At 37.4% G+C, this 27,060-nt stretch overlaps 1 protein-coding gene across 4 annotated transcripts; it reads right to left on the reverse strand.

The window, feature by feature from the left end:
* Nucleotides 1–5,671: 5,671 nt before the first annotated feature.
* Nucleotides 5,672–26,883, reverse strand: LOC124397008 (ras-related protein Rab-37-like). 4 transcript variants are annotated; one of them, XM_046866444.1, is made up of 9 exons: nucleotides 26,745–26,883; nucleotides 25,339–25,449; nucleotides 14,491–14,532; nucleotides 11,839–11,905; nucleotides 11,585–11,637; nucleotides 11,360–11,425; nucleotides 9,525–9,581; nucleotides 6,233–6,309; nucleotides 5,672–5,947 (listed from the first exon to the last, which is right to left on the reverse strand). In XM_046866444.1, the coding sequence occupies exons 2-9, from the start codon at nucleotides 25,444–25,446 to the stop codon at nucleotides 5,839–5,841; spliced, it is 579 nt and encodes a 192-aa protein (XP_046722400.1). In that variant the 5' UTR covers nucleotides 25,447–25,449; nucleotides 26,745–26,883; the 3' UTR covers nucleotides 5,672–5,838. The 4 variants fall into 4 exon arrangements, with proteins under 4 accessions (XP_046722400.1, XP_046722401.1, XP_046722399.1 ...); XM_046866445.1 differs by lacking the exon at nucleotides 26,745–26,883 and adding an exon at nucleotides 26,054–26,697 and having other exon boundaries at nucleotides 9,525–9,577; XM_046866443.1 differs by lacking the exon at nucleotides 26,745–26,883 and adding an exon at nucleotides 26,455–26,676.
* Between the last annotated feature and the right edge of the window lie 177 nt (nucleotides 26,884–27,060).

The raw sequence follows: 27,060 nt of genomic DNA on the forward strand, positions 1-27,060 counted from the left end.
GAACACCTGTCTATCAGCTAGAATTCTGACCCTCAAAGACCTGTTAGTCTGCCTTTAAAATGTCCACCTCCACTACATTTATTATCCTAAATTAGATGCACCTGTTTGAGGTTATTAGCTGCATAAAGACACCTGTCCACCCCATACAATCAGTAAGAATCCAACTAATAACATGGCCAAGACCAAAGAGCTGTCCAAAGACACTAGAGACAAAATTGTACACCTCCACAAGGCTGGAAAGGGCTACAGGGAAATTGCCAAGCAGCTTGGAGAAAAAAGGTCCACTGTTGAAGCAATCATTCGAAAATGGAAGAAGCTAAACATGACTGTTAATCTTCCTCGGACTGGGGCTCCATGCAAGATCTCACCTCGTGGGGTCTCAATGATCCTAAGGAAGGTGAGAAATCAGCCCAGAACTACACGGGAGGAGCTGGTCAACGACCTGAAAAGAGCTGGGACCACCGTTTCCAAGGTTACTGTTGGTAATACACTAAGATGTCATGGTTTGAAATCATCAAGGTTATGGCATGGCCTAGCCAGTCTTCAGACCTAAACCCAATAGAGAATCTTTGGAGGGAGCTCAAACTCCGTGTTTCTCAGCGACAGGCCAGAAACCTGACTGATCTAGAGAAGATGTGTGTGGAGGAGTGGGCCAAAATCCCTCCTGCAGTGTGTGCAAACCTGGGGAAAAACTACAGGAAACGTTTGACCTCTGTAATTGCAAACAAAGGCTACTGTACCAAATATTAACATTGACTTTCTCAGGTGTTCAAATACTTATTTGTACAAATAAATGTACAAATAAATAGTTAAAAAATCATACATTGTGATTTCTGGATTTTTTTTTTTAGATTATGTCTCTCACAGTGGACATGCACCTACAATGACAATTTCAGACCCCCATGATTTCTATATATATATATATATATATATATATATATATATATATATATATATATATATATATATATATATATATATATATATATATATATATATATATATATATATATATATATATATATATATATATATATATATATATATATATATATATATACATACATAGACATACACAATCTCAGAAAAGTGAGTACACCCCTCAACTTTCAGCAACCACTTTTTACTTTTTATATGTCCTCAATACAGCCAATATTGATAAAATAACTGGCAACAAAAATAAGTACACTCTAAGTGATCATGTCAAAACATTGTCCAAGGTGTCAATATTTTGTGTGAACATCATTGTTATCTAGTGCCGCCTTAATCCTCCTGGGCAGGGAATTCACCAGAACTGCACAGGTTGTTGCTGGGATCAACTTCCACTCCTCCTTAATGACATCACAGCTGCTGGATGTTAGACACATGACGCTACGCACCCTTACTATCAGCTCCCTGAGCAAGGCAGTTGTCATCTTGCCGGTGTGCTTGGGGTCGTCATTATGTTGGAAAACTGCTGTTTGGCCCAGTTTCTAAAGGGAGGGAATCATGTTCTGCTTCAGAAAGTCAAAGTACATGTTGAAATCAATGTTTCCCTCAACGAACCTCAGCTCCACAGTACCAGCAGCACTCATGCAGCACTAGACCATGATGCTACCACCACAATGCTTGACTGTAGGCATAAATATCATAATCATAATTTCATTGGTACTCCTCACCAGGGCATCACCACACATGCTGGACAAATTTATCTTACATTTACATTTACATTTGTGTAATTTAGCAGACGCCTTATCCAGAGCGACGTACAAAAGTGCTTTGAGTCTCTAGTAATGAATAAATCTACACTGGTACACAAGATTACAAACTTAATATAAATATAACTCGAATTCTACAAACTTGGAAAGTGCTAATGTAGGTATTTCAGGAAGAGGTAGGTTTTCAGTCGTCGTTTGAAGATAGTCAGGGACTCTGCTGTACGGACATCTAGGGGAAGTTCATTCCACCACCTCGGTGCCAGAACAGAGAAGAGCCTTGAAGTGTAAGAAGAGCCTTGAAGTGTAAGAAGAGCCATGAAGTGTAGTCTCATCAGACCACAGGACATGGTTCCAGTAATTCATGCTCTTGGACAGGTTGTCTTTAGCAAACTGAATGCAGGTTTTCTTGTGAGTCAGCTTCAGAAGAGGCTTCCTTCTGGGATGAATGTCATGCAAACTAACTTGTTGCAGTGTGCATACACACATCAAAAGTTTAAAGACGTATCTTTTTAGCAAAGCCTACACATAACAAACGTCACATATCATAAACTTGTGCGCCAATACATCTGATCAAATGCACATTATCAACTTGTGCTGTTAAAATCATGAACAGCAGCTACGCTAATTTCTCTCCACTGCTTCTCTTTCTCTTCCCATCCCGAGGCATCCTGAGGTTGCTCCGGCCCCAGTCACGTCCCACCTCATGAAAATTATGGACCTTTAAAGAAGTAGAAGTAGTACCAGTGCCAATTGGATCCCACTTAATGTTTGTTTTTTTTTTACATTGGACCTCCTGAAGTGTTTAAAGGCTCTGGCATGGAGAAGCTGGTGTTGGATCTGTGATGATCGCAAATGTTGAGCTATTTTATGAGTTGCTCATTAGCTCCTAGTTTTATAACCACAAATGACTGTATAAGACTGTAGATAGAACATGACTTATAATCACACACTCCAGTGCTCATGTTAGTTCTCACTATTTAGTGTTCTGTATTGTTCAAAGACAATAATCATACTCTTGATGTCACCCAAATGAAGTTGGGTTCCCCTTTTGAGTGTGGTTCCTCTCAAGGTTTCTTCCTCATGACATCTAAGGGAGTTTTTCCTTGTCACAGTCGCCACGGCTTGCTCATCAGGGATAAATGCACACCATTCACCTTAACTGTTGATTTCTGTAAAGCTGCTTTGAGACAATGTCTGTTGTGAACATACATAATAATATTGTGTAGGCATCGACTCCACAGTATCCCTGAAGGTGTGCTGTCACATTTGGCACTAAACAGCAGATCCTTTAAGTCATATAAGTTGCGAGATTGGACCCTCATTGAGATGTTATGCCTGATAACAACTATAGTTTCGGTAAGGTGTTACATACCTGACAGTTCTGGTCATGCAGAGCTGAGCTTTCAGTAATGAATGACATTTTCAAGAGAAACAAGCTTGTCATCCCGGCATCGATGCGCAAGAAAATGCTGCACTAGGGTTCATGAGGGACTGCTATGAGAGGAGAGATGTAAGCGCAGGGCCCGTAAGGTAATGAACCGGCCAAAGATAAACCATGAAATCAGTCAGACTACAGCTTTATGTGAAATATGCCTCACATACAGGTCTAGGCAAACAAACAGACCCGCTCATGCTTCATCCAGTGCTTGATCATCCATCCCAAAAGGTTGGGGTGGACATGTTTGACTGCAATGTTAAGAGCTATATTGTAGTTACTGATTATTTCTCCAACTATCCAGAAGTTGCAACAATTAAGGTGCCATCCAGCCAAGCTGTCATTGCTTTTCTATAGACATGGAGTTCCCAGTAAAGTGTTTTCTGACAGTGGCCCACAATGTTGTAGTAGGGAGTTTGATGACTTTGCTAAAGAGTGATTTTAACACACCACATCAAGCCCAAACTACCCAAAATCCAATGAGCTGGCAGAGAGTTCTGTAAAGATTGTAAAGGCTCTCATGAAGAATAGTCACAATGGAAAGAGACTCATAGGAGTCTAATGATTTATAGGAGTGCTACCCAGCCCAAATGCTGATGGGTCAACAGATACACAATAACTTACCCATTAACCAGGACTTGTTAAAATACCAGACAGTTTTGGTTGATGCTCCATGCTGGAGCGTGGAAGGCTATGTGTGAGCGCACTTAATAAATCGTCAGAAGTTGCAGCAAGTCGTCGTCCCGTAATAACATAACACCCGAGAAAAGGGCTTGTACTGCAATAGCTCTTCTGTGGGATTTTACCAGATGGGCTTGTTCCTAATTCATTTTAACAAGACATACCCACCACCCCGTCAATGGATCCAACATCTAGTCCTCCTTGGACCACATCTAGGAGGTACCAACCAGTGCATATACTTTAGGGAACACCCCACAAGGCCTGTCATTTTGTAGATGTTCTGAACCAGTCAACGAGCCATTCTCTATTGGATTCCTTCTTCCAACACATCAACCTCAAAAACAGTTGCAGCCTAATATATCCCATTCCTTGTGCCATTGTAATTATAAAATCAATATTTTTCATTTCACCTTTGTCACATTGATTTTATATCTATGGCAGATCAATGTATATACTAATAATCAGTTGATGTGGTCCTCTTGTAGTTTGTCCAGCTTGACACAATTTCATATTCTGAAATGCTCAGCACTGTTTAAAACTTTTTATAACCTGCCAGTCCGCTGCAAACTCTATAGACTGCTGACAAGCAAAAGTCCCAGCAGATCAGCAATTTCAGAAATACTCAAACCAGCCTGTCTGGCATCAAGCAAAAATCAAAGTAATTGAGATCACACTTCTTCCACATTCTGACAGGTGAACATTAACTGACCCATATCTGCATGATCTTATGCAATGAGCAGTTCCAACATGATTGACTGATTGGATAACTGCATAAATGAGCAGGTATACAGGCATCCCTATAAAAGTTTAACACCAAACAAATAATTATTTGATTAAAATATGGGTCTATGTGTTACTGTATCTATCTGTTATTATATGTATTAGATATCCTCAAACATAAACTCAAACATTTCAATAGGAAAATAGCAAAAAATATCGAAAGGAAAATAAGACAAAGAAAACACCAACATAAAAGTAAATAAACTTTATGGGTATAGAAGACTTTCGTCCAAACCCCTAATAGAACCACATCTGTAAATTGACTTACATAACTTAAACACATTGCAACACCACACTACATTACAAAATAGAGATTTATACATTGTCTATACAGAGCACTTTGTCTTGGCACTTTGTGATCTCAGGAACAAAGTCACTGAGTTACAAGTAACAACTAAATAAGTCTAATAGCAATAATCAATAATCGAGTCTAGTTTTCACAAAGCAATTAAATAGCAAGAGATGATCATTTAAATATCTCACAAATCTGATATGCAAACCAGATGATTTACAGATATGCAGACTGCTCAGTAGGATTTTTACTTTAAAATAATAATAAAAAAAAGGTTCAAAATAAGTCACAAATTAATGCCAAGTGTAAAGATATTGTGAAAGTCCATAGATTTTCTTTTTATATTAAGTCTCAGAGAAACACTTTATACTCTGTGGCCCATAATACACCAAACACAAATACAAGGTATTGTCATCATATTACTTCAAAAGCACAAATCTCTATATACAAAAATTCATTAACACAAAAATATGGCTTAGAACATTTTTCATTGGGTCCAGATTTTTTTTTATGTGCTTAGAGCTGTAGCTTTGACATTTATACCACACGTAGTATAGAAATGAATAGAAATCATGATTAGGAGAGAAAAATACTGTCCTCACAAGTAAACCAAAAGGAGCAATAGATTTAACAAATGATTCAGGTTGTTTTATTTAATAAGGAAATAAGATTCAGAGTGAGACGTGTGCTCAGACAAGCCACATCCAGCTGCCATCAACCTCAGCACAATAAAGCTCCATTATCTTTAAATACAACCAGACAACAAATACAGACAAAGTCTACACCTGATGGTAAAAGCAAGAGGGGTTTAATGTCACACACATCTGAATAAGTATTTCTCTAACACATTATGTCCATTCACGCAAATATGGCTGGCCATCACTGTATTTCCTCATGTATTTGTTGGTGCCATTTTCTTCTGTATTTGTTCGTCTTCGCCTTCTTCACTATTGTCACACGAGTGCACCACAACAGCTGGACTTCTTTTTCTGGGACTCTATGTAGTCATGGATCTGGAACTTTGGCTCATGAGGCTGCTGGCCGGCTCGGTGCTTCAGCTCTCTGAGTTTAAAAGAACCAGTTTCAAACCAGTTACTGGACTATTATATAGCAAATATTGTGTGTGCTGACAATACTAATGCTTATAATAATAATAGTTATTATATTAATTATAATTAAACTAGAACAATCAAATGAGTTGCAATGGCATTTACATAATCATTATTCTTTCTAAGTGAAAGTTGGACAGAGGGACGATCTTTGTAAAGCCTCTGTTTTCTTTTTAAAGATAATAAGAACTAATAAATGATATGGAAAAACCAGTATAGGGAAAATAACAGAACCTGCCTTGCTATGGCGAGGAATGCAAGCTCCACATTAACACCGTTCTTGGCACTTGTCTCCATGAAAGGAACTCCATACTCCTTGTTTAAAATAAAAGGAAAGAAAGGTTTGTTCACACAAAGTACACCAGGATTGACTTATGTGAATATGTTTGTAATGTAATTTTAAGTATTGTACACAATCAACTCCAACAGGATTCAGATTGGCCTGTACATTGTTTTTTTTTTAATGATTTTTCAGCCAATTAATGCTTTTGTGCTGAAGCCACAAGTTAAACGATTATACACTCAACAAAATTATAAACGCAACACTTTTGTTTTTGCCCACATATTTCTTGAGCTGAACTCAAAGATCTAAGACTTTTTCTATGTACACAAAAGGCCTATTTCTCTCAAATATTGTTCACAAATCTGTCTAAATCTGTGTTAGTGAGCACTTCTCCTTTGGCGAGAGAATCCATCCACCTCACAGGTGTGGCAGATCAAGATGCTGATTAGACATTAGGCATGAATATTGCACAGGTGCACCTCAGGCTGGCTACAATAAAAGGCCACTCTAAAATGTGCAGTTTTATCACAAAGCACAATGAAACAGATGTCACAAGTTTTGAGGGAGCGTGCAATTGGCATGCTGACTGCAGGAATGTCCACCAGAGCTTTTGCCTGTGAATTTAATGTTCATTTCTCTACCATAAGCCGTCTCCAAAGGCATTTCAGAGAATTTGGTAGTACATCCAACCAGCCTAAAAAAAAAACGCAGATCACGTGTAACCACACCAGCCCAGGACCTCCAGATCCAACATCTTTACCTCCAAGATTGTCTGAGTCCAGCCACCCGGACAGTTGCTGCAACAATCGGTTTGCATAACCAAAAATTGTCTGCTCAAACTGTCAGAAACCGTCTCAGAGAAGCTCATCTGCATGCTCGTCCTCCTCATCGGGGTCTTGACCTGACTGCAGTTCGTCGTCGTAACCGAATTGAGTGGGCAAATGCTCACATTCAATGGCATCTTGCACTTTGGAGAGGTGTATTCACGGATGAATCCCGGTTTTCATTGTACAGGGCAAATGGCAAACAGAGTGTATATCGTTGTGTGGGCGAGCAGTTTGCTGATGTCAACGCTGTGGATCGAGTGGCACATGGTGGTGGCTGAGTTATGGTATGGGCAGGCGTATGTTATGGACAACGAACACAGGTGCATTTATAATTTTGTTCAGTGTAGTTGATCATGTTTTAAATCTCTGTTTTTTTTTTTCTTTGTACGAGAATAAAATATTGCCGCTTAAACACAGCTCCGGCACCTTCTACAGCCACCTCCATTATCACACACTTCATACCTTTAAAACTGTAGTCACCCTCTTAACAGCACTGTTCTTACAAAGTATTTTAGTGTATCAAACAGACCACTGTAGCAAAAGTGGTCCATATACACATTATGTACGTATAAGTTAGCTACCCATCATAGCTTCTAAAACAGATGCTCTGTTACAGTTTGTGTGCGTTTTTGTGCAAATTATTACGTCTTTTTGAGGGACCTTATTTAAAGCTTAACGTTAAAAGCTTATAAATGCATCCTCTCTGCTAATACTAGTGACCACGGCTTGAGACAGATGGGTCATAGACCGAAAAGAATGCTGTTATTCTCAGATTCAGAGCATCAGATTCAAAATACTGTACATGTACATCTAACCTTAAATTGTGTAGAATAGAATCTATAACCTTAAATTGGTGTCTTATTTTATATGATTATAACAAACTGTTTTTACCATTCATTCATATTAGTTGCTTATTTGGGATTTTGTAAGTAACGACATTTGTGCATTTATTTATTTACCGTAATTTCCGGACTATAAAGCGCACTCATATATAATCCGCACCCACTGAATTTGACAAAGATTTTTATTTTTAACATAAATAAGCCGCACCTGTCTACACTGAAACTAATGAACTTTACACAGGCTTTAACGAAAGACACTAAATGAAATATGTTGCGCTTCTATTAGGAGCATAGCGGTATTTTGGGAATAGCATGCCACTGCATTCCTCCGCTATTACTGCGTGTGTGTAAGACTGAGGATTATGTCTTTATTATTTTCTGATGCTCATTTCTAAGTTTCTTTGACTAACTCATAATCCTGTTGCCAAGAAAAATAAAAAAGCACAAGTTTTGGAAACCTGTCTGTGCTTATATGATTTCTGTTGCAACTGGAGTTTTAGTGAGCTCTCCCTTGACCCAGACTCAACGCGTTACAACGGCTTGTATCTAAACAGTAGCCGACCAATTAAGTCATTGTTCACTGTCTTTCTTCTTCCTTTCACAACTACAGTGGTACCTTGACCTACGAGTCCATTAATGTACGGGTTTTCCGAGGTACGAGCGGTCACTCGGTCGATTTTTTTGCTTTGTTACACGAGCAAAAAATTGAGGTACGAGCTCGAGACGCTGCTGCTAGATGGCGAAGTGAAGCCAGAAAGTGAAGATTGTGACGAAAATTAAGATAAGCAAAGAAGAAAAAGTAAAAATTTTTAAAGTTTAGGGATACGTAGTGTACAGGAGGGATAGTAAAAAAACGAGATTTCCCTCCACCTCCGCTTATCGCCTCTACCCCCCCTCCACACACACACACACACACACACACACACACACACACACACACACACACACACACACACACACACACACACACACACAACCGGCGTTTTCGTTAGTTTAAGTCGTCTCATCTCCAAGGAAAATACACTGAATAAAACCTTATTATATCTTTACATACTCTTTCTATTATGTTTTTATACAAGATTTGTTATTTAGAAATGTATTTTCCAATTTAATAACATGAAACATAAAAACGGGGTGTCATTTTGAGGGTTGGAACGGATTAATGCCATTTTAAGTATTTTCAATATGGAAAACTGATTTGATGTGCGAGCAAATTGAGGTACGAGCTCGTCCACGGAACAAATTAAACTCGTAGGTCAAGGTACCACTGTGTTTCTCTGGGAAGTTTATCTCTGGTCATCGTCGTGCGCCACCGGTGGAAGTTTTTCTCCCGATGTCGTGCAGCTCAGAACACAGGTGAGGTCTGTTTTTTCTTTTCCGTTCGGAAATTTCATTGGTCTAATGTTATGTCACTCAGTTTTTTGGCTTGGAGTTTGTGAAACCGGGAAAAACCCCGGAAAAATCCATATAAAACACAGTATATAAATTTTGGTAAATACCCCTGGTATTCCAGTGACTGTAAAAGTGAATGAAGAGGTTTCTCTTTTAAGCATTTAAAGCAGAACAAGAGTCTATTACCTTGGCCAGCTTCTGTCCGTCTTCAGGCTTAATAACACGTTCAGCTGCCATGTCTGACTGTAAAAAAAAAAATGCAGTTATGGATGATTATTACACAAATGTTACCACCTGGAACCATTATCAGTGCTTTATCAGTAAACAAGTCAAGTGAAATTTATTTTTATAGCGCTTTTTACAATGGACATTGTCTCAAAGCAGCTTTACAGAATTAAAGAATTTACCACAGAAATCAACACCTAAATGCAAGTAAAAAAAAAAACACCAACTAGTAATAACTACTGTAAATAAAAAAAAAATAGAAAAAAAGTATCTAGGTGGCACACATTATTTGTAGTAGGTATGGCACCATGTCAAACTATTCTGTAGTTTTCAGCATAATTACATACACAATACGATTATTTTCCTACACCACCACACCCAGAGGTGTTTTATTCCTCTTGTACAACAGCAATTTAGCAGCAGTTATACACTGTTCTTTCCAAATTATTAAAAATGTTCCCTAAAGCACACTTAAGATACATTTAATGCTGTGTAGCCTCCGGAAACAAGACGGTTCCTGTTCTGATGCAACCTCTTGGTCTCTCAATTACATAAGAATATGAAAGGAAGTTGGTGAGAAAATGTGTTCTTGTGTCTAGAAAAATAAAGAAACAGCTTTAACTCTGACTATCACAAAGCAAAGCTCTTATGACACCTTCAAAAATGCTAAATGCCAAATCTCCTCATAGAATAATTTACCATATCAATTAACATTGCATTTTTCTGTGTATGTGAAGCGTTGGCCATGTAAGCCCCTATGCAAGCTGTTACTATAGAAACTATAAATTATTATAATTAGAGCATTGATAAAAATCTGTGATTTGCCAGACAGCCACATTACTGCTACAGAAAAGTAATCAACACCTTCTACCCATCCAGAATCTTAATTTGACAGTGGCATAATAATACATTTAATAGTAGGTAGCAATGATAATAAGAGGATTTACCTCAACACTGTGTTCAATAATCCAACTGCAAGCGGTTTTATTTGACACTGTTCCAGCTCAAAAACCATCTTTATAACCATTATATACTGTATGTGAATGATCGCAATGTAATTAAATAATGTGAGAAAAAACACTTTTACTTAATATCAAAAAATATATTTTTTTAATTCCCTAATATTAGAACATGTCCATACAGAAATATATTGAGGAAAAAATGTTTCAGTAGAAAAAGAAAAAAATTACAAATCTATTGCAACCAACAATATTAAATTAACTTAAATATTATTTATATATGACTGGATAATTGTATTATTTAAGACCAGCTTTTCCCAAATCATACAGTCGAGAGCAGGAAAAGCTGAGTTTATATGAACATGGAGACCAATAACAAATTCGGGATTAAGCACGGTGCCCGTGGCTCTTATCACACTCACACAGCTGTACAGTCCTCTGAAGTCCTGATTTAAAAAACTGAATGCACATAAACACACCCACATGTAGTATTTACAAGCAAAGCTCCATATTGCACAGTTGCAAAAACATTATTCTGTTAGCAAGTTATTCATTTCCAGATAAAGACAGGACTTCATAAAGGCCACCATGCAGTCTGGTGAAGGGCAGTGATCTGAAATGTGTCAGAAATGTTTCAACTGTTTGCTAATAAATAGTACAAAAATTGCAAAAGGCTGCTTTCATGTCACATAAAATCCTTTTCTTGCAAATCTTGTAATGTATGCTTATAGGAACGTCACATTTCTTAATCATCACCATTAAAAACAAAAAAAGGGAGCATTATTCTTTTTGACTTTGAGTTGTTTCTTTAGCTCCTCCCCAGAAAGTTCCACTCACCTTGTTGCCAAGCAACATGATGACCACATCCTTCTGTGCATACTCATGAATTTCAGTCAGCCAGGCCTGCGTGGTGATACAGATGGAAGAAAATAATTGAGATGACGTGAGAAGACAGACCTTGTATCAAGGGGGGAAAAAAAGCTGCCATTTGAAAAGCAGTGCAAATGCTAATTCAGAAATGAAAATGACTTCTCTGTCAAATTGCCAGTATGAATGACTTACCCTGATATTGTCGAAAGAGGATTTTCTTGTAATATCATACAAAAGAAGGAGAGCTGGAGGGGTGAGAAGATAAACTAAGCACAAGCATTTCAAACATTTCACTGGGATAAAAAAAAAAAAAAAAAAAAAAGGAATACATTCCTGGCCAACATTTTCATCACTGACTGCAAAAGTAGTTGCAAAAATAAAAATTTAAAAAATTTAAATAAAAAAAATAAAAATAAAATAGAAGATAAAGAAAAGGGTGCTGTTACCCTGAGCATCTCGATAGTAGGCATGAGTGACACTGCGAAACCGTTCCTGCCCTGCTGTGTCCCAAATCTGCAAGACAGGCAAATTAATTATAAAGATGATTTGAAACATCTCGTCATCAGTAATAATTGCTGACCCATATCGTCAGTATTTTTATGTTACCCAAAAAAAAAAAAAAAAACAGCATGAAATGACTCTGTGGCATTTACAGTATGTTTGACTGATTTTGGATAAAGCCCTTCTCTGAACAAGAGGAAAGAAAAGGTTGACTGAAAGTGTGAACTCCAGCCTTCAAACTATGCCAGAAATAGCAGGTGTTATATAACAGCCAATTCACACTAATAACCTGATGGTAGTCTCACAGGAAGCAAAGTATATTTTTGCTGCTTATCTGTGCTATAATAAGACACAACATGCATCACCAGGATACTGGGAACAAGCATCTGAAGAATAAAAAAAACCCTCAAAAATAATCTGTGAAAATGTTGTCCAGTAACTGCAAAGTATTCAAATTTTAAGCATTGCAGGAAAAAAAAGGATCCACCTTGTGTTTGTTTGATTGTTAATTGAGCTTTAACGTCATGTTAGCATCGAGGCTTTATACAGGGCAGACACGGGATCATTACCAAATCTATAACATTTAAATTACTATACAAGACATTTCAGCTTTACATGAGACAAAAATCTTCAAATACATTCTGGTGATATGAGAAATGCCTTGTAAACATTTTGCTAAATAATATTGTTTCCTAGCAGTATCGTAAAAGTTACAGTTCAACGAGATGTGGCTTCGCCTAATGTGCTGCACAGAGGGTTGCATACAGTCTTATTTGCATATTATTTCATTATCATTACATATTATTACAATCTCACATTATCATAATTGCCCCTTACCTCATATGGATATGGAATGGGAGGGCCATAAAAATTCTAGCACCCATCACCTTAAGTGTTAAGTTAATAATCATGATGTTTATACTAAAAAAAAAAGCATGGTGAAAAGAAAATAAGAGCTTTCTATTAGTTCTAAACACAAAAACAAACAATAGCTTTTTTGTATCTACAGTGGATGATGCGTGCTTTGTCTTGTTACATTTTCTTTCTCCCAAAAGCATTCCGAAATAACAAATGATTCATGTTTATTACACCCTCTATTGTATTTAGAGTGTCCCTTCTCCATCAGTGCTGATCATGTATAACAGATGTGTCTGCGAAACAGGGCTACATAATGGCCACAAAATTGTAGAGGCCGTTGACGCACCCTCACATACAGTCTTTCTAAAATAAAAAAAAAGTGTCACTTAAAAAGTAAAATCTATCAGTATAATATTTTATGTGAAAGAATGAACAACGATTTTCACATGTAACAAAAGACTGGCCTAAATCATTTGGTACAGAAAAGATAATGTAAAAAAATGTTGTCTGGTGTTTTATAGCCTTGTCTCAGTCATTAATTGTTAAAAGTTTTACCTAACCAACTCCTCAAAAATTCCCAATGTCCCTTATTACACAATATAGCAATATATAGTGTAATTAAACTTTGATATATTTGCAACAAGTAACTAATGTCAGAACAACGGTCAGGACCAAAAAATTCTAATGAAAATAAATCAATCAATCAATTAAAATTAATAAATTAAAAGAAAATCAAATTCACTAAACTAAATTTAGTGTTTACACGTACAGTATTTATTATCATACAGATAAATTCACCAGTGTCATGTGCTGTGTCACTGTTTTATGTTTTGCACTAAATGTTTGCACACTTCATCATGCCCCTGTTTTTGATAGTTCTGTGTTTCATATTCATTCATAAATCTACACTGGTACACTAGATAACAAACTTAAGATAAATCAGTCTACAACTCTGTTGTCTAAAAAAAAAAAACCCCACACATTGCACATTGGTTCATAGTGGGGTTGAGGTCAGGGCTATGTGCCAGCCACTTAAATTCCTTCACTCCCACCAACCTTGGTAAACCACATTCAATTCAATTACTTTATATTTGGTAAACACTTTTAACAATATACAGTTTCACAACACACCTTCATTAAAATAAAAACCCTAGGAACAGGTTTCGTTTCCTTACTTTCAACAAAGGGAAATTCCAGTGCTACAGTACACAGACATTCTATACTATTTTATGCCTTTAAATTTGTGAAAACTATTTATGAAAGGCTCAGATGTGAATGTGATGGTCAGGTGTACACAAAAACATAACTATTTGATATAATTTGTCAGGGTTTAGCAGTTTTATTATATTTATACTGAAGAAAAAAATAACTAATTTTATTATTTCACACCATAAACTAAATATAGGATTATTGTACATGCAACTTTGAAATATTCCATTAGAATTCAATTTTGCGTTTAAAATTAATAAAATAATCTATCAACAGTCAATGAAAGCAGTCTTAAAATGAGTATGAATCTCAATTTGGGAAAATTGTATTGTATTTGGTTTGTTGCAATGGAAAAATGTCGCACAGATACACAGAATAACTAGACAGCTGTCGTTTATATGTAATGCTTTATATTATGCATGTAAATGATCGAGATTATGAGTGCATGACTACCCTGGATTACAAACAACACATCAAAGTGTGAGTCATGTGATAGAATTATGCAAATGACAGACAACTAACTAGCTTACCTGGAGCTTGACTTTCATGTTATCCACAGACACCACCTTGTTCTGAGAAGGAACAAAACAAACAATTTCATCTATGTCGTGTTTACAGATCTATAAAATAAAGTCAGATATAAAGTTGTCATCTTCTAGTCACAAGGATAAAGAGCATTTAACATTCTTCATAACACACACACACACACACACACACACACACACACACACACACACACACACACACACACACACACACACACAGAAATGAGTCTCACACCAATTCAAAGCACTGGTCCTTCAAAATACAGTTCTCGCTTAGACTTAATTACCCAGGAGAGGAGAAACATGGCAATCAAAAATAACAGTCAGCCTCTCTGTTCCTTTCCTGAAGATGTGTCTGGTCAGCATGTGCTGAACAAAATGTTTCAAAATTACACCTCCTGCCCTGAAAACACGAAGCTTATTAAAATAATTTCACACGTCACTGCCAAATGGCTCAATAAACTTGACAAAAACACAGAAATGCTTCACGCTGACAGGCGTTAGAAGTGACAGATTCAAGCTGAGACACACTGTTAGTGGTGAGGATCAAAAACAGGCAAAACCCTGGGTGGCTTGTTAGCATGGAGCTTCGCCAGGGAGAAAGAAATTCATTAAAACACACACACACAAAAAATTGTCATTTGTTTTAGGTAGCATAAAACAATCTGTTTCAACTAACTACTTGGTTGAGGGGGGAGGCCACTAAAATAAACTGAACTCATTGTCATGTTCACATATGCAGTTTTAGATGACTTCAGGTGCATTATCTTGCTGGTTATGTGAAATGTATCCACTGTAAGCTGGGAAGTAATGTATTTCAAATTCTTCGTTAATGTACTAAAGTAGATTTTTCTGGTATCAGTATTTTATTTTACGATTTATTTTCTCTGACAACTTTTTACTTTCACTCATTAAATTTCTTTGCACAAACATCTGTACGTCCTACTTCTTACATTTTCAAACCAGAAACTTTAGTTTTAATCTATTCTGTGACATGATCAATATTGTTTCTTCTAATTGCACACCGCATCTACTAAACTATTTCTTGTTGTTGCACGGCTTTTTCAACCTACCACGGGTGTATCATTTCCAGGCTCTTACACACCACAGATGTAGGCTAGTTTACGAAGCTTCGAAGCCTACGAACAACAAGCAAGGCAGAAGGCAACAAGAAGTATGGTGCTGACGTAGATGAGACAGAGGGAGTCAGCGATGTAAACATGACTGAGAACAGAGACATTCGTGATAACCTCGCCATCATCATCATCTTTGCTCTGCATATCCACTCTATATGGTGGTTGTTCAGCCTGGATACATTCATAAATGTCTTTCTATTAATATATTAATATGATGTGAGGTCCAGTTACCAGCATGACGATAAAACAGGTAGTAGTCATGGCTACTTTTTCTTAAGTACAAGTCAGAGCCCAAACTTCTTTACTTTAACTTGAGTGAAAGAGTGTAGTCAGTACTTTATCTTTTACCAGAGTGGTTAAAAACATGAGTATTTGTACTTCTACTTGAGTGAATCATGTGATGTGCATTTGCCATCTCTAGTAATCAGCAACAATACTTAATAACACTGTAGCATTCAACAATATTTCATTGAAAGTGTGTGCCAAGAAAAAACACCATTTCTCCACCACCACCACCACCAGTCCCACCTTTTACCTCACCGTAAGTTGGGCCCATGAAAGGTCCTATTGATGCCAGACTCTAACCCAGCCATTTGCATGTTGCAGCAGAAATCAAGAGTCGTCAGACTAGATCAAATCTTTCCAAACTACTGTACAGGATCAGCAAGTCTCTGCCAACAGGAGCCTTAGATTCCTACGATTGGCTGATAGAAGAATGTTTGTTGACCACCACCTTGATGGATACCTTTTAAAATGCTTTTGGGCTATCCACTATTGCAATACAAAGTTATCGTAGACTTCTTGCTAGCTTAAATAAAGTGCTTCCAACCACAGAACCGCCACTAACTGGATTTTCCACACTGTTCTTACACATTCTGTGTAAGATCTACAGTACAGTCGGTTGCATAAGAACATTATATTTATACCACTTTTCCTCCAGTTACCCTTTGCCAAGTGACTCAAATACTGCCATGTCTGTATTGTAACCAAGTATCTGTTTTTGATTGCAGTTAGGTTTCTTGCCAGGATTAAAAAAAAAATAATAAGTATCTCACATGGACCAAGGAAATAGCATAATACCACAGGTTAAAGTCAGCTGATCCTGAAAGGCATTCTGGCACAACAAAGAGTGTGTAAAAATACTTGTTTTTTGCTTCCACCTGCAGCAAGACGCACTGCAGGAACCAAACCTAACTGGAATAATGTTTCAGAAAAATGTAAAAGCTTCTAATCACAAATCAAGATTGTAAATTAGCTGCTCTAAACTTCATGCATAAATCTGTCATAAAATGTGATCTGATCTTCATCTAAATTACGAGTACTGACAAATATAAATGATAGAATAGAATGGAATCTGTCTAGAATAGCCTTTATTTGTCACATATACATTACAGCACAGTAAAATTCTTTCTTCGCATATCCCAGATTGGTCAGAAGCTGGTGTCAGTGCGCAGGGTCAGCCATGATATGGCGCCCCTGGAGCACAGAGGGTTAAGGGCTTTGCTCAAGGGCCCAAGGATGGCAGCTTAGCGATACTGGGGCTTAAACCCCCGACCTTCCGATCAGTAAACCCAGCGCCTCAACCACTGAGCTACCACTCCCCCTACATATATATAATATACATAATATGTCATTTTGTCTCTAAATAATAACACAAAAAAATTCTTTACTGAACACACTTATTCAACATCCAAAATGGTAGTGGAAAAAGTGAATTGGAATTAATAACTTTTGACCCCCCTTGGCAGCTATAAGCTCAAATTTTCGGTTCCTGTAGCTGTGGATCAGACCCACACATTAAACAGGAAACATTGTTTTAGCTCTGTCAAATTCTTTGGACATCTCAAGTGTATGCCTCTCTTCAAGTCATTTCATAGCATTTCTATTGGAATGAGGTCTGAGTCCTGACTTGGCCACTCCGAAAGGTGGATTTTGGTTTTCTAAAGCCATTCTTTTGTGGACTTGCTCCTGTGTTTTAAGTTATTGTCCTGCTGCATCACCCAACTTCTGCAGAGGTACAGCTGACATACAGAAATTCTTACATTCCTGAAGAATTTTTTTTATAGACTTGGGAATTTATCTTGAATTAGATGAAGTTCAGATCACATTTTATGACCAATTTATGCAGAAAGCCATGAACTTCCAAAGGGTTCACATACTTTTTCTTGCCACTGTATGTAATGAAGTACTTCCCATCTCCGAATATGTCGAATTCTACATGTAAATTTTGATTGTTTGTTGCTTGGTGAGTCGATTAGCCAGCTAGCTAGGCCACATTGTAATCTGATTCACAAACACAGCCTAAACAAATTTAATGTTTATATTCACCATAATACAAATATAAATATTACTGTAGTAAAATTATAGCAACAAAAAAAAATCATAGAAATGGTTTGATTTTCCTTTCATTTTATCACAGTGAATTTGTTTGAATTTAACTGCAAGAATGTGCAATACCTGCCTGGGCTAAATGCTGATGTGCAATTTTTCATTCAAGAACATGACTGTAATATTTCTATATGTGGTGAAAGATCTAATTGAAAATGCAAACCTCCTCCACAATCCTTTAAATTCCACTTTAAACATCCTGCTAAAATAATCATTTACTGGCTTTATTTAATGATTTACAATTTAAAACAAATGATATTTAGGATAGGCCCTAGCAACCTAGAACAACTGGACAATACCGGAAAGCAACACAACAGTACAGGTACAGAAACCGAAAGTACACAATCTTTGAATTTTATGGTTTTACATTTTAGGACATAATAAAAAACAAATCAACTGGTCCTTTGCATGTCTTAATACAACATCAAAACATAAAAAACACATTAAATTTGACATCGTCATATACATTTTTTCAAACATAAAAGCAAAATGGAAAAGTCTATTGTGAAAAAATAAGTACACATTATCCATAATAAAGTGGCAGTCAGGTGCTGCAATTAAAAGCCCTTGATTAACTGATTGTCAGCAAGTGACCACCTCTATGAAAAGCCCATGTCTTTTGCAGTTTGCTGATCTAGAGCAGTGGTCCCCAACCCCCGGGCCGCGGACCAGCACTGGTCCATGGGTCAATTGGTACCGAACCGCACAGAAAGAATACATAATACATATTTATTATCTGATTCTGAATGATGTTTTATTTTGGAAAATTACCGGATTCTCTCTGCCACATCTGTCTATGAAATCACTCTTGATGCATGTCAAGATGCTTCCCTCGGTCACATGTCTTACCTTCATCCGCTACCTTCTTAAAGGGGCTGCTCGGGCCGCTAACACATAATACATTACCGCTAAATTTAAACCCCTAAGCTAGCAAAATGAACAAACAACAACTATTATAACAATTACTATTATATTTAAAAATATAAGTTTTTACGCCGGTCGTATTTAAAACACACTACAATGTATCAAAGAAGTATGAGGGCGAAAGTGGTGCAGGACATGTTTAAGGACAGTGTAACAGCAGTGAAGTGTGCAGTAGGAACGACAGACAGGTTCAAGGTGGAGGTCGGACTGATTCAAGAATCGGCTCTGAGCCCTTTCCTGTTTGCAGTGGTGATGGACAGGTTGACAGACGAGGTCAGACAGGAGTCTCCCTGGACTATGGTGTTTGTGGATAATATTGTAATTTGTGGTGAGAATAGGGAGCAGGTTGAGAAGAGCCTGGAGCTGGAGAGAAGGGGAATGAAAGTCAGTAGGAGTAAGACAGAGTACATGTGTGTGAACGAGAGGGAGGGCAGTGGAGTGGTGCGGTTGCAGGGAGAAGAGGTGGATAAGGTGAAGTTCAGGTACCTGGGGTCAACAGTGCAAAGTAATGGAGTGTGTGTTAGGGAAGTAAAGAAAAAGGTTGCAGGGAGGGTGGAGAGGGTGGAGAAAAGTGACAGGAGTGATTTGTGATAGAAGAGTATCTGCAAGAAGAAAAGGGAAAGTTTATAGGACTGTGGTGAGACCTGTGATGTATGGATTAGAGACAGTGGCGTTAAGTAAAAGACAGGAGGTGGATCTGGAGGTAGCAGAGCTGAAGATGTTGAGGTTTTTTTTGGAAGTGACGAGGATGGACAGGATTAGAAATGAGTTTATTAGAGGGACAGCGCATGTAGGACGCTTTGGTGACAAGGTGAGGGAGGCGAGATTGAGATGGTTTGGACATGTGCAGAGGAGGGACATGAGTTATATTGGTAGGAGAATGCTGAGGATGGAGCCACCAGGAAGGAGGAAAAGAGCAAGAGCAAGGAGGAGGTTCATGGATGTGGTGAGGGAAGACATGCAGGTAGTTGGTGTGAAAGAGGCAGATGTAGAGGACAGGGTGGTATGAAGACGGATGATGCACTGTGGCGACCCCTAATGGGAGCAGCCGAAAGAAGAAGAAGAAAAAGAAGTGTACAGTGGAAGCTTGGAGCTTGCGGCCTCAGCGGGTTTTTACTGGGTTGGAAGGGGCGTATCAAAAGGTCCGAGGTTCCACTGTATACTATATGGTTTGCAGATAGCACACATACACAAGTGTTTTTTTTTTCCACTAAACCTCACTTTGTGCAGAAGAGTATGGTCATGCTGGAACAGTTTGTGATCCCTTGTAGAACCAAGGGACATTCTAACATTAAAGCATTTAAAGACATCCTGTAGAATTGTGTGCTTCTTAGCAAAATATGTGAGATGGTAAGGAGTCCAAAAATGTTTGCACATATAGTGTTCATTTAACTGAGCCTAACATTAGACAAATAAACATTATTTATTTTAATTATTTAGACAGACATACACTACGGTTGCTCTTACCACCCTGGCCCTATTTCCTATTAACAAATTCATTAATGTCCTCGCCTTGTGTTAAGATCCTGACCTACAAATGCAGCAGTGCGCTCATGTTTATCACAAAATAGCAAAAAGGTTTCACACCTGCAACCACACACAACACGGTATTAGTCAGTGTCCTTCTACGTTTCTTATAAATCATAAGCTTGTCTCTTACTGACATTCAGTGGAATTTTTGGTCAGCTTTTTTATTAGCTTGCATCCATCCACCCACCCACAAAAGTAAGAAAAACAAACACCATCCAGACCCAATTTAATATAATAGAAATCATGATCTGACAAGTAAACCTGAGCCAAAACCTAAAGCATTTTACAATATTCATTTTTAACAGAAGCATTCTCAAATTAAATATATTACATTTATATACTTGTGTGTATGTATATATATATATATATATATATATATATATATATATATATATATATATATATATATATATATATATATATATATATATATATATATATATATATATACACATATATATATATATATATATATATATATATATATATATATGTGTATATATATATATATATACACACACACACACACACACACACACACACACACACATATATATATATATATATATATATATATATATATATATATATATATATATATATATATATATATATATATATATATATATATACACACTTTATAGACACAAACATATCACATTTTTTTAACCCAACTGAATTACTTTCAGTTACTTTCAGTGTCAGATAAATTGTCAGGCCCTCAGTGGTGTAGTGCTGGTCTGGAAGGGTTGAAGGGGCACATAATTAGCTTTGGAGACATGTCATCCATGCCATTTTCAATCACCTATAAAAATCAGCAGGTCTCCAACAAAATTGTTACGGTTTAACAATTAGGTCTCATTTATGGCAAAATAATGCGTGGCACACACCTTAAAATCAGAAATTAGAATTGCTTCTGCCTATCTACTTTTTTTTTCTAGGTTTGTACTGGGTTCATGCTGGGTAATCCTTATAATACCAAACATAAGAAATAGAAATGTACATACATGTACTACACTTAGGATTTTGTCTAACTTTTTGTATAATTTTCATCTACAATGTGTGCTTAGACTACGTACTTTTAGTTTATTCTTTTAAAAAAACAAAGGCCAGAATAAATAATCCTCTCTGTTTGCCTTACCACGTGTTCATCTTTTTCAGTCACTGCCAATGATTCAATTAAGATATTTTTTTCGAATCTAAAGCATTTTACACTGTATTAACACCTGGTGTTAGGGTCATCCATTAGCTGCATGACTCTACAGTCTGGGATAAAATGAAACCAGCTCAATTCTTCATTACATGTGGTGTGTTGTTCCACTGATGGTGCGTTTGCGTTTGAGTCCATAAAGGACCAAACTTATTCCACCTTGTTACATTTGTAAACAGGAAACAGCCAACTTCTATCAGCCGTGGCTTATTATTCCTCCTCCACTAGAGTATAGTGAACTGTAATGGAATACGTGGCAAAGAAGAAGCACACATGGTCAACAATGAAGTTAGCTAAGTACATAACTTGAAGCAATTGTCTCAGACCACATTAACTGCAAGACATCATGACGCATGATGCAATTGGTTGAAATGTATGGTCATTATTTGCAACTCACCATTAAACCATGATAGAGGAAGCAGAAGACACATGAGGAGGAGGAGAGCTCAGCAAACATCTTATTGACTGGCAGTGTTTGTGACTGTCTCTGGCAGGCCACAGCTGCAGCTTGACTCTCACACTGACCAGCTTTTGGAGCACCATCTAATTATTATATCATTCATTATAATTATTATATCATTTATACTGTATAATTAACATTTTTCATTTATCTCTCATCATATTGGTATCTTGACACTTTGTTGACCAGCAACACATTATTTTCTACATACACTCACCATTCACTTTATTATAACAGCCTGTACATGTTAATGAAATTATCCAATCAACCAATCACATGACAGCAGTGCGATGCCAAGATAAAGAGTTAAGATTTAATTAAAAAGCATCAAACTAAAATTTGATCTCCGTAACTCCAGGGATTTTCATGCACAGCACTGCTTAGAGTCTACACAGAGCGCTGCAGAGAATATCTAGTTGCCAGTGGTTCTTCAAGTGAAAACACCTTTTTAATGAGAGCGGTCAACAGAGAATGACACTCTTTACAGTCACAGTGAGCAGAAAAGCATCCCATAATGCTAAATTTGTAAATTTGTCTGGCAGATAGGCCACAAAAGCAGAAGATTACAGAAGTTCTAGTCTTGTCAGTCAAGACCATAAATCAGAGGCTACAGAAGGAACACACTCGCCAGAACTGCACAGGTTAAGACTGGAAAAAGACCAGGTGGCATTTTAAGTCAATCTGGTCTGATCGCTTATCAACAATTTTCAGCTATAGAATTACGGCTCAGGGGATGTTTTTTCACCATTCCTAGTCTGTGACCTAACAAACCACTATTGAGATTATTGAGACTTTGGAGCACTCTTTCGCTCTGGATAAGGGCATGTTTCAAAGGTCTTATATGTAAATTTGTAATGCCAAGAGACTGTGATGTTAGATGTAAACAGGAAGTGAAGCTCTTGACCTGTATATGCATGATAAGTATGCACTGTGTGCTACCACATGATTGACTTATTCTTTAATTGCGTGAATAGGCAGGTGTACAGTACAAGTGTTCCTAATGAAGTTGATAGGGAATGTATGTTGTTTTACTGCTAAATCAGTAACCCATTATTAATCCTGTCAAGACAATGCAGAAACTAGTAAGCCTGGGATCGTTGGTGATCATTTGAGTGATAACAGAATCATTTTTAAAGACTTAATCCCACCCACCCTACCCTCAATTAGTTATAATGGGTTGTATAATGTTTTTCTCCACCACATTGGTCTTTAGGTGGCCATTCTCTCTTACTCAGAAAGTGTGGGAGAATAATACTAGGAAATGTTCCCGAAATAAAACTGCCATGTTCCAACGCATTAGTGTACGTTGCCATTCAACAACTAACAGTAAAAAGAAAAAAAAAATCACTGTTTTACTTCCATGCAGCTAGACAATGTTTAACATTAAAACTCAAGATGTTATAGGCTCTTAGAATTAGAGTACTACAAATAAATCATATAAATTTGAGCAGTGTGGCTTTTAGAGGGCACAGATTGGCACAATTTGTAGATTTGTTTTATATAATTTGTAGAAATTATTATACAGTACAGTTAGCAGTATTATTTTTAACGTGTCTAGTCCAACTGGTTCAGCATCTTTATCCTGCAAATCACAAAGCACTAAAAAATAAGTTCTTAATGAGATGTTATGTGCTTATAATATGAGCATAATGAATCGTTTGTCTACACTCACCCTGCTATGCTGAATACAGTGCAAACAAGTCCTTGAGAAAACAGAACTCATATATACATCTGGAAATGTTCCGATGCATCAAGACTGCACGTGGAAAGTAGCATCTTAAATGATTAATAGTTAATACTGTGAAAGCAAGGAAGAGCAAAACATAATGGCATTCTCTACATTCATTAATCTTAAGCACTTTATCTCAGTCGGGATTGAGACTGAACTAGAGGCGCTGCCAGGAACACTGAGCTTGAGGCAAGAATACACCCTGAATGAGTACCAAATCACACACAATCACACACTCATTCACACCCATTCAGTCTGTCAGCATGTTTTTCGGGAGGTTGGAGGAAATTGAAGACGTTGAAGAAGAAAAATCATGCAGACAAAGAGAGAACATGGGAAAATTATGTAGTGACAGTAATCTGAGCTCAGACGTGAACAAAATACAAAGCTTTGACTTACGACTTGCCTTTGTACATATGTCTTTACAGTATATGTTCAAATGCATATGGAAATGTCTAATGCATATGTACAAATTTACCTTTGTTGAGAGACATACATTTAGACCAAATATTAGTCATTTTGTTGAAATACATTATTAATTATAATTATTTGTAAAGTAAAGCCTGTAAGCTCTAACCATTTGTTACAGTAATGCATTGGCAGGCTACAGCCACACTCTTAAATTGCCCACTCTTGTTAAACTTGAGAGCATTAGGTTTCTGGGGTGCACTGGTAATCATTTAGCCTGACTGAAACGTGAATGAGCATCAGGCACTCCTTTTACTGAGAGAAGCCTGAAGTGGTTTGTCTATTAAATGTAAGAAAAAAAACTGTTGTTGGAGTTCTGTGCACCAGCTGATTCTGCTTTTACAAGGTACAGCATATCATAATAAATACAAAAGGCAAGACAAGGCTCTAGCAACAAAGAAATCTCTTCAAGAACACAACAGCTTCAAGTCAGCGATTTAACCCACCATAAAAAAGTATGTTTGTGTACACTCATGGGCAAAAAAATAAAATGACAAACTATTTGTTGTCTAAAGAATTCAACAAATAATGTAGATCTCTCCCTGCTCTATCTAACCTGGTTCCATTTATGAGCTTGTTTTCTGGTTCTTGGTTGGCTGTACCAGGTGTGGCAGATACCACACCAACCAAACCAAATAATGACGAATCTTTTAAAGGAAAAAAAAACCATCCAGGGAGATATTCTTAAAACATTCTGCACACCTGAACATGGATTCGTATTTTTGCATGTTAATGTTACATCAGTTATCATTTTAATCATAATCGTGTGTCTTTGCATACGAAAAGATTATATAATTAAATTTTCCTGTTTCTAACATCAAATAAATGGTGGCACAGGAGGTCTCCGGAGTGCATTCGTATAATTTTATGCTTATTTTCTGACCAATAATTTGTTGTTAAGACCATAAAAAAGAAAGTTTTGTTTTTTGCTCACAGATTTTAGACAATGTGTTTGTTGGAATGTTTAATTTGACCAGTTCTTGCTCACCCTGAAGTCTATTCCAACAGTGGCGATGAAGTTCCCTCCCAGAAAGGCACCGTCTTTAAAACGCACCAGGACGCAAGTCTTCCCAACAGCAGAGTCTCCCAGCAGCATCACCTAAAGGTGTACAGGTGTCATTCATATAACTTTTGAGTGCTTTACAACATATCAATATTCCACATCTATCTGTTCGTAAGAATCATCAAAAACAGATTTCTCCTGGAAGCTCAGTGCATCTCAAAACCTTCACATGAAAAAATGATCGTCTGATGATTTTTTTTTCTTCCTAGATGTGATTTGAATGTGAACTAAACTGTGCACTTTGCAAAAGTCAACAAACAAATCAATACAGCTTTCTCGAATGTCACAGTTATGCACAAGTATGCCATGGAGCACAGGCTCAACTCAGGAATCATTATGCATGCATTCATGTGTTGTGGTCGAGAGTGGATCTCAAGGGATCCCACCTTAAGTAAACATTTACCAACTGCTGAGAGAGTAAGAAAAAAAAAATGTCAGCCTCTATTTGTGATCTGCTGCAGCACCAAAACCAAACAGGAAATAGACTATTGAAACTCAGTGGCTTCATCGGGCAAACAACTTTTTCTATGCAACAGTGTTCAATAATCTGATCATACCTGGGCACAAAAAGTGCACAATTAAAGAAACAGTCGGACTTTCTCTAACAACAACAACAACAACAACAACAACAAATACGCACCTTAAAGGAAATGTCAAAATATTCATTAACTGAGGCGCATCGTTCCAGCATGTTTCTTGACGTTCCATTTTTAAGCTCATTATCCGACATGGGCATCTTTTTAGTAGACATAATGCGCAAAAAAAAGAGCTTCCAGTGTTTTTAATTCAGTAAAAAAAATAAAATAAAAAATTCTCCCCAAGACACCGGTGTGTGAATCGCAGGTGCCACATGCAGCGCACGCGTCAACGCTTACACGCCGTGGGCAGCACGCCGCTGATCGGTCGCCATTAAACGGAAGAGACAGGAGAAACGGAAGAGACAAGAGAGACAGGAGAAACAGGAGAGACACGAGGACGCACGAATGCCAAACTCCCAACAAACGCTCCCTCGAGAATGCAAGACAACGCGCACACAGGCACCTCTCCGGTCCGCCGCGCCGCGCCGCCCATCCACCCCATCATCAGTGCCGCGGAAAAGCAGGAAGCGGTGTGCTCATCATCTTCATGCACTGATCATTATCAGAGACAGGACACACACACACACACACACAAGCCAGGGCCCAAAAAAAAAAAAAAAGTAGCTCAAGCAACAGGCGAGAGTCAAACAAACACTTAAGGTGCGCACCTACATTCAAGGCTCAGATAAAACAAAAGCAACCCCACCTATTTTTTTTTTTTAATAAAAAAAAAATAAACACAACAACAACAACCTTATACTAGTACACACTACTCCAGCATATGCATATAACGTCAAATCTTCGAGCGCGAGACCGCAGGTGTTCGCCTCGCGCTTGACTTCCGCTTTTGTTTTGTTTTTTTCTGTATCTGCAAAGAAGCATAGTGAAAGACTGGGTTTCAGTGGTTTGGTGCTCCAAATTTGAGGTTTTTTTCTTCTCCTTGCAAACCTCAAGCCGCACAGTGACTTGGGATTTAACCTCCTTAAAATACTGCCAGTGCACAAATACTTAAATGTTTTTCTTTTTTTGTTTTATCATGCATTCATTTTCTTAATGTTCCCAGTGCCCT

Source organism: Silurus meridionalis, chromosome 14 (assembly GCF_014805685.1).
Source record: "Silurus meridionalis isolate SWU-2019-XX chromosome 14, ASM1480568v1, whole genome shotgun sequence".
Classification (NCBI taxonomy): domain Eukaryota; kingdom Metazoa; phylum Chordata; class Actinopteri; order Siluriformes; family Siluridae; genus Silurus; species Silurus meridionalis.

Bases quoted from the DNA above. Each gene is read 5' to 3' on its own strand.
- LOC124397008 (XM_046866441.1), bottom strand. From the start codon at position 26,164: ATGTCTACTAAAAAGATGCCCATGTCGGATAATGAGCTTAAAAATGGA. The intron at 11,426-11,584 runs GTAAGTCATTCA...ATCACCACGCAG, and splicing joins CCTCTTTCGACAATATCAGG to GCCTGGCTGACTGAAATTCA. The intron at 5,948-6,232 runs GCAGGTTCTGTT...TTTTAAACTCAG, and splicing joins GCATTCCTCGCCATAGCAAG to AGAGCTGAAGCACCGAGCCG.